General features: G+C 41.0%; 1 protein-coding gene across 1 annotated transcript in view; it reads left to right on the top strand.

Annotated features, from left to right (window-relative positions):
* The first annotated feature begins 2113 nt into the window (after positions 1-2113).
* gcm2 (glial cells missing transcription factor 2) overlaps positions 2114-9323 on the top strand; it is a 45479-nt gene continuing 38269 nt past the window's right edge. The window contains exons 1-2 of the mRNA XM_072283080.1: positions 2114-2206; positions 3745-3997. Of these exons, the coding sequence (XP_072139181.1) occupies positions 2114-2206; positions 3745-3997 (346 nt within the window). The remainder of the gene's footprint in view (positions 2207-3744; positions 3998-9323) is intronic.

Genomic DNA, 9323 nt, shown 5'->3' with positions numbered 1-9323 from the left:
GGCAATATTTATTAGGTGCTTTGATGTTGTTCGAATGATTGGTCTTTTGAAGAACTGTCAGCAAATCAATGGAAGGTTTAAAATATTCGCTTCCACTGTGTATTATGCTGGATCTGCAGCCAGTGAATGGTTCTGCAACTTTTGATTTTGCAATATTTGGGGTATTGGTTTGATAGAAATATAGAAACATAGAAAATAGGTGCAGGAGTAGGCCATTCGGCCCTTCGAGCCTGCATCGCCATTTATTATGATCATGGCTGATCATCCAACTCAGAACCCCGCCCCAGCCTTCCCTCCATACCCCCTGACCCCCGTAGCCACAAGGGCCATATCTAACTCCCTCTTAATGGTAGGATTGGAGCTGGTTTACTTTCTGGAATGATTTAAAGTTACTTTATGTCTGGATTTGGTACTGGTTTCGAGGTCAATAACAGGTTTGTCATCGGGATCAGTGATGTATCAATTTTAATTGGAATGGTAATATCTCCAATTGGTGTTTGTTGAGTAGTCCTCAGGGAATATTCTGTGAACGAATATTTATTTATCACATCAGGGCTGAGCAGGGTTCTGAGTGAAGTCGGTGGCAGATAAGGTAATAAAAGTTCTGAAGACAGTAATACCCGTCTTTTCCTGGTCCGCCTGCCTTGTTTGCTCAGTGAGGTTGAGTGGGTGTAGATACTGGAGCAGGATTTTGGGGAGGAGAGTGGTAGCAGTGGGATGGAATGAGATACTGATGATGGTGAGGTGTTGTAGATTGCCATCGATTCCCTACATTTAATTCATGCAAAGCGGTCACCTACCTAAGCAATCCGGGTCGGACCGAGTTCTACCCATCGCCATTTCCCCCTATGCTTGGATTATAACCGTCATGTCTATATATTCAGTAGCTATTTATCTCGAATCATCTCGTCGTTTAACTCGTGCAGTAAAGGTTTCAGTGAACTGAGTACTCAACTAAAAAGACTGCTTTGCCAGAACAGGTTCCACTAAAAGATTTGATTTCTTCCAAAACTGTTTACATGAAACAACCGATTTGTTTGTTGCTCTGTTTATGGACTATACATAAAACGAGGCTGCATTTAACAACGTTTTTATATAAATATGGGAAAATACAAAACACGCCTTACATTCACAAAGCAATACGGTGCGTGGTAAATGCCATCCGCACTTGGGCCAGCGGTCAAGTTGATCTTTTGTGTAATGAATATATTTTAAAATGCCAAAACACCAAATGGCTTCGTTTACTGACAGCGCGATTTCGATTTAAATGTAAACTTTGTTAACCTGCAACGCAACCAACAATTCCCCCTTTTTTCCTGTTTGTGTTAATCTGTAGTTTAGACTACAAACAGGTTTACAATCATTAGCAGAACTTTGCATTACTTGGACATGTGGTTAAAATTCGCCACGAATTCTCCCCGTGCCGTCCAATTACGTGCCTCGACTTAAGACTAGTTTAGTCAATTATTTTATCTTTGAAGTTGCTTTTGCCATTTTGTTTTGGTTTTGAGGAATGTGTAATTGTGTTTTATTAACAACATAAATCCTCAAACATGTTCACAGGGCCAACTCGGTCTTGTGTTTTGATGTGGTTTCGAGCCTTAATTTGTGGCGGGGTTCGGTTCCCTGTCTTCGGAGGTTGTTTGGTTGTATTTCTCACAGTGGCAGGCAGGTGGTTCTGTTCGGCGAGCTGCGTGTCTCCGTTTGGATTAGAATGGGCTACTTTCGCAGGTCACAAGCGCAATTCAACTGAGATAAACAGCAGGTATCCCTTCTCCGCTTTTCATCTCACTGCCAAAGAAAGAACGAGTCCTGAATACTGTGAGGATAAGTGGCGACATAAGGTGTAGCCTAGTGGCTAAGAAAATAAGGGGGGGGGAGGGGAGAGGAACGTAGTAGATGCAATGGCATCCCGACACCGCAGGTTTATCTACAAAAACCTCAGCCGTTTCTGAACGCTTTTAGAAGTTACCTTTATAATTCATTGTGTCAGCTGTCTACCGCCAACCGTCTCGCTTCCTTTTCTGTCTTTCTGCCCTTTCATACAGTCCTCATGTGGTCGATGCCACCCGATGACTTTGAGCAGAACTGATCTCCCAGCCGAGAGAGAATTATGTCCACAGGAGACCAATACGAAGATGCTGACTGCGTGTGTTCCAATGGAATGAAAATCGCTTGGGACATTAACGATCCCAAACTGCCTCAGGTAACTCTCATCGCTGCTGGCAAAGTCCTCTCTTGGAACGGAACGAATTCAGACTGCTAATTATTAACACCCAGTCTGAGGCAGTTTATAATTGGAAATAGATCCTAAACTGACTATTGAAATTCGTAAAATCATGCAAAGCACGATGCGGGGATACTAAGGCGTTATTTTAAAAGTTTAAAAGTATAACGCCAAACTTTGGGTACGTTGATTATTTAAGGGATGAGAGAAATTCAGGGGCAAAGCGGATAATGAATCGACCAATCCGAAGTCAAGCTTGATAGAGCAACCATGTTCTTGACATAGATTTCCCTTCACCGTTGGCAAGTTCGTCGGATTTCAAAGAGAGCTCTTTTGCAACTCTGCTGGGGTTGTGTTAGAAGTACTGAAACTATGCAAAGTATCAATGGACCGAGGGAACGGCGTTAGAACGATTAATCCCATGTTCTGGAGTATACGGTCCCACACTCGGCTTTCACGCTTCGTAAATAGAAACATAGAAACATAGAACACCTACAGTACAATACAGGCCCTTCGGCCCACAATGCTGTGCCGAACATGTACTTACTTTAGAAATTAACTAGGATTACCCATAGCCCTCTATTTTTCTAAGCTCCATGTACCTATCCAGGAGTCTCTTAAAAGATCCTATTGTACTCTCTAGATCCGCCAAATTCGTCCCTATGAAAAGATTGAATGATTTAAATAAAAGTGATCACAAATTCGCATATGTTTAACGTTAGCTGTAATATGGGATCAGATTATCTTAATTTCTGTAATTAAAATTAATTGCAAAAAATTGTGAACTTTTTTGCCTAAGGCACATCCATTGAAATGAACCAACAGTGCAGATGAAAATTTAAGTTAATACAATGTGGTCATCCGAAATTTAAAACAAACTAAAATGCTGGGCAACGGACATCCTTGACCTAAAACATTGATGTACACAAGACAATAACTCTGTAAAAATAAGGGGCCTGTTTTTTCAAAATCTTTATTTATTTTTCATAATTCTTATATAACCGGTTCAGTTTGTGAATTCACACTCCGCGGATTAAAAAGTGGCAATCAAAACTTGTAAATTGTTGGCTAGTGAGACCAGAGTAGACCGGACCATTTACAAACCGTTGCCAGGATGGTAACGTCCGGATTATGGGCACTCTGGACAAACAAAGAAAGTCCAGCACTGTAAATCTAATTTTCATACATATATTCGTTTCTTAACAAGGGCTCCACTTCTAGTGATTGTTATTTCTTATCAGTCCTGTTTGCTTTTGATGCTATTCGTTGCAAAAGCCGCACAGACTAGATGGCCGAAGGGCCTATTTGTGCTGTACTTTTCTATGACTTTATGACTATAACATTGTGGAGGTATAGTTGAGTGATCTTTGTATCTTTTCCAATTTAAGGCCAAAATTGATGGCCATCCGCATAAACGGAATCCGTTCTTCACCTGGCGATCGCTAGTAAATGTTTGTTTATAAAACATGTTTGTTCTACTTCTTACAAGACTCAATGATTTTGTGCGCAATTTTCAGGATGTGAAGCAGTTTGACACGTTTCAGGAATGGACGGATGGATACGTGAGATATATTTATGTGGCCGACGATAAAAACGCGCAGAGGCACCTGAGTGGCTGGGCGATGAGAAACACCAATAACCACAACTGCCAGATCCTGAAGAAGTCTTGCCTGGGAGTGGTGATTTGCTCCAGTAACTGTACACTGCCCGGCGGGGGCAAACTTCAACTCCGGCCCGCGATTTGCGACAAGGCTCGCCAGAAGCAGCAGAGTAAGTATCCTAGTGCCGGATCATAGGTTACATTCCCTCGCAGAATCACTCTGACATTTCTTCAAATTTAATGCAGGTCTAAACTTGCTGACAAAACAGCAGGAAGCAAATCAGAAAAAGCAGTTCAAACGAAGTCGCTGGAGTCATGAGCAACGATGCTGGAGGAACTCTGCAGGCCAGGCAGCATCTAGGAAGAGAGAACAATCAGGTTCGGCAGGTCCTACCAGGCCTGTAGAGTTCCTCCAGCATTTTGTGTGTGTTGCTCGCATTTCCCAGCATCTGCAGATTTTTTCTTGTTTGTGCTGGAGACATGAAGGCGTTTTCTGCAAATGCAAGTTTTTAAGTAAAGTCTGGGCTTAAAATGAACATTGAAATGCATTCTTTCCACTCCACATCGGTACTTCTGAAATTAACATAAAATGAGAGAATACTGGAAACACTGACACAGAAAGGCTGCATCTGTGGGGAGAGAAACAGAGACCCTTCATGGCTACTGTGAAGGAGAGAGATGAAGCTGGGTGGGTGAGGAGGAACGTTTGATAGGGTAAAACCAGAATGACGGTGAAGAGAAGTTATGAAAAAGGTCATCTGGTCAATGACTGCATGCCAGCAGTTACAGAGCCAAAAAGGAACACACACAAAATGCTGGACGAACTTCTGTTCTCAACAGGACAGAAAGGATGTGGGAGTTGTGAAATGCAGAGAAGGAGGTCATGCCTGGTGGGTGAAGGTGGGCATGTCATTATTCCCAAAGAGAAAAGAAAAATAAAGGGAAAAATAAACAAGCAGAGCCAGTATCACAGATGGATGACTGGTGCAGACAGTAATCTAGTTACCTGAGTTCTGTAATGTACCCAGACAGTTGGTGCTCCCCCTTAATCGTGTGTTGGGCACAGATAGACATGCCAGACTACTTCTGAATTTATAGCAATCAGATGTGCCTTAACTTCAAGTTAAAAATAAACTGTTATCAGGAATTATCCAAAAAACAACACATTGTGGGGGATTGCTGGAATTGCTGGCAACACTCAGCAGGCCAGGCAGAATGGAGAACAGTACAGAATGATTGGCCACCACAACACTTAATGTTGTATTTTGCCAAAACATACCTACCGTAGGGTAGGGCCCTGAAAAGAGCCACCAGTGAAGGGTTTCTCAGTGGCTAATCAGTTGTGCCCTCAGCACTGGGACCTGTGGTGCAGAGCTGAGGGGCTGGATATGCTCTGGATTATTCCCTCAACCTGTCAGCCATTTCCTATGAGGTCCCATTAGTGCAGTAAAAATAAGAGGTTTGTTTTTCATTTCTTTATTTATCCTTCCATATTTCTTACACAACATAGAAGGAAGGGGTCATTCAGCCCATCAAGTCCATGCCAGCTCTACAAGCAACCACATCAATCTCATTGCCCCACTTACCTCCCTGCAACCTATTCCCTCTGAAGTGTTTACTACCAGAACCCCAATTCTCCCACCAATCATACACCATTTCAGAAGGCCTGTCCCGGGCACAACACATAAGTGCAATTATGAAGAAAGCATGGCAGTGGCTCTACTTCCTTGGAAGCTTGTGAAGATTCAGCATGTCACCTAAAACTTTGACAAACTTGTACACATGTGTAGTAGACAGTGTCTTGACTAGTTGCATCACAGCCTGGTATAAAAACACCAATGCCCTTGAATGGAATACCCTACAGAAAGTAATGGATCTAGCTCAGTCTATCACAAATAAAGTCCTTCCCACCATTGAGCACAACTACATGGAGTACTGTCGTACGAAAGCAGCATCCATCATCAGGGACCCCCATCACCCTGGTCATGCTGTCTTCTTGCTGTTGTCATCAGGAAGAAGGTTTAGGAGCCTCAGGACTCACATCACCAGGTTCAGGATCCGTTATTACCCTTCAACCACCAGGCTGATGAACTAAAGGGGATAACTTCACTTGCCCCATCACTGAACTGTTCCCAAAAATTATGGACTCACTTTCAAGGACCCTTCATCTCATGTTCTTGATATTTATTGCTTATTTATTTATTATTGTTATTATTTTTTCTTTTGTTTTTGCACAATTTGATATCTTTCGCACATTGGTTGCTTGTCCATCCTGTTGGGTGTGATGTATTTCATTGATTCTAGTTTGGCTCCTGGATTTACTGAGTATGCCAGCTAGAAAATGAATCTCAGGGTTGTATATGATGACATATATGTACTTAGGTATAAATTTACTTTGAACTTTGAATTTCAAGCCATCTACACACTGGAGACAATTTACAGTAACTGATTAACCCACCAACTCTCATGTTGTTGTAAGTGAGTGCATCTGGAGAAACCCAGAAGTGCAAAGAAAGAATGTGCAAACTCAACACAGATGACAGGATTGAACTGGGTTGCTGAGATGTATTGTTAAAATAATTATTTTTAAGTAGATATATTTTTAAATTTATATTTCTGTTTCAACTGTTATCTGATAGTTTTTCAGGGATACTTGGAAATAGTTGTAATTTCTTTTGGCATTAGTCATTTGAGGGAGAGGCCTCAGACCAGCTAAGGCTCCAGATCCTAAGGCCTATTTACCCGAGACCCAGTTGCCCAGTTACTACATGAGGCCCACTCAGTTTCTCAGGATGGCATGGCTATGTGGCTTTGAACTTGGGGCACAGAAATTCAGCAGGGCTGCGAAGAATGGTGCATGAGGTAAATCTAGCATGAGTTTGGTCCTTTTCTTCTTTGACTGAGTCTAAAGTAAGGTTATTAATACAATAAGATAAAGCATCATTCTACTAGAAAAGTATTTTATCAGATTTGTTATCCTTTCCTGTGGTAAATGTAGAGATTGATTGTCTTAACTTTCCTGAAGGAGTAATCAGAATTATTGTACAAACCACCATTTTCAAATTAATTTTGAGTCTGTGAAAGTTCTCATCAAAAAGCAATGTACTGCAGAAATGTGATTTTACATGAACCATGTAATCTCATACACTCTTATATTCCTTTATAAAGCAATTATACCCACTTAGACAAATATATATGCTCCGACCTGACAACTGCTGAAGAAATCATATTTGCTCATATTTCCTTATCATGCAGGAGGCATTCTTCCTCTCTCAGAGTAAGCTCATTAATGCCCATCCCCATGTAGTTCCTTTAAGCTACTTTCTTTCATGTGCTCATTAACTCCCTCCTGATTATCCGCTTGCACAGGGAGCAAATAACCTACCAAACTGCATGTCTTCGGTATGGGGAGGAAACTCATCTGGTCACCAAGAGAATATGCAAATCCCATTCAACCACCACAGGTGTCGCCCCCTGGTAAGCCTCAGGCTCACTCAACTCACTTTTGTCTAGGGGAAGTAGCCCTCGGCCCCGCCAAACTGGGTAATCAAGTTTGTGTGGATACTGTGTGATGTACCCCACCACGCCAAATAACAGACACCATATGTGATTAAATGATTACAATTTATAGATATTACTGGAACTATGTAATTAATAGAGATAAAATATAAAAGGAAAGTAAAAGGTGCCAAACTTATCAAAGTTCAACCACTTTGTGCACAACAGTTGGAGCTCGAGTAACGGGGTCCTCTTTCCACCACTCGATCCTATCTGACCACCTCGACCCGCCGCCTGGGACCAACCATGGTGATCAACCAGACACTCCACATGAGTTTGTCTTCATCTCCTCTCCTCACCAAAGACCCTGGGCCTCGGACTCCCATTTGGGGTCCGTCCGGTCGGCCAGATTACAGCATTGCGTCTCCTCTCCCTGTCCCCATCGTGCCTTCTGCCCCAAAGCCCACACAACACAATAGCTTACAGACATTCTTGCTTGTAACATCTATCCCAATTGGTTCGTTCTCTCCCTTATCAATAACATAACCCAAACAAGCAGAGACAGAGAGAGAACTCTTTACATCGCAGTTATTTCAGAAAAGCCATTTTAATTATAACATAACAAAGGAGCCATTTTGATTAGCCTGCGCAGTAACATAACAGAAGAAACCCCTTACACAGGTTTTCAGATTGAATGTGTTTTATTGGAGTCGTGAGTCAGCAAGTTACCAGCCCTGCCACTGTCTGCACTTTCCCATGCTCTATTTCACCTCCAGGTAAAGATATGTTTTGTTCTGCTCTTTAGCTAACATTTTGCTGCACTCTACTACATCTTCCTCCATTATAAATCTTCACAATTTTGATGAGCTCTGTTGCCAAATATAAACTCATTGAAAAGATACTTCCAACTCTTCAAATCTCTTTTTGTAGCTCTCGCCCTCATTGTTGATAGCATAATATTGACAGAGGCTTAACTGAAAATTCGTTGATAACTTTTGGGATAGCTAAGGACACCAGGGACCCAAATTAGCAGACAAGCACCAACAAAATGTTTTAAGGAAAACTCTTTGTATTAAACTATGGCAATGTTTCCAAAACAATTTTTCATTCCAGTGCATGCAGTAGGACTGCAGTTATTGGTAACTGTGAAGTGCAGTGTACCACAGTCAACCACATACCATAAAAAGTAAATAACAAAGGAAATTGGTGGATGTGCATGAAGGTTGCAAATTCAGACATCAGTACCTGGTCTGCAGCCTTTAAAAGATGATTACAGAGAGAAGCTGGTGCTACTGTTAACATTAGAAATGTTAAAAAAGATTTATACAATACTCAATGGTCAACCAGGTTGTTTTGTTTTAGCCAGTGTTGCACTGGGTTGGAAATTATTACACTCAATGTTCAATCATGTTCAGGAAGAATCTTGAATGTTTGCCCTTTGACTTATCAGAACATGCTGGGGACTTGAGGCTTTGAGGCATTTTTGTTTTGGTAATAATACAGATGCATTATATTTCCCAAACTCTAAATATAATTAAACATGGTAGAGGGATAAATGAGAAAAAATCTAAAAAAAAACCCAAATTAGAAAAGAAAAAAAAACATATTAATTAAACTAAGCGATATTAACCTAGACTAAATAAACTAAAAACAAAACTATAGAAAAAAAAGACAGGCTAACATATTACATTGGATAGAATCATTAATGTCATTAACTCCACTCCTCTATCCGTACATTTTAAATTTTAAAAAAAAGGATTCGGAAAGGTCAAACTACATCATATGGAAATGTTGAATAAACGGTCTCCAAGTTTCTTCAACTTTAACCGAAGGGTCAGAAGTGCCACTTCTAATTTTCTCTAAATTTAAACAAGATATAGTTTGAGAAAACCATTGAAATGTAGTAGGGGGATTGACCTCTTTCCAGTTCAATAAGATAAATTTTCTAGCCATCAATGTTAAAAAAGCAAACATCCGACAGGCTGATGGGGATAAATA

This window comes from Mobula birostris, chromosome 19 (assembly GCF_030028105.1).
Source record: "Mobula birostris isolate sMobBir1 chromosome 19, sMobBir1.hap1, whole genome shotgun sequence".
In the NCBI taxonomy this organism is placed as follows: domain Eukaryota; kingdom Metazoa; phylum Chordata; class Chondrichthyes; order Myliobatiformes; family Myliobatidae; genus Mobula; species Mobula birostris.
The sequence above is the reverse complement of the archived record's forward strand: the minus strand, read 5'-3'. Positions and strand labels throughout refer to the sequence as shown.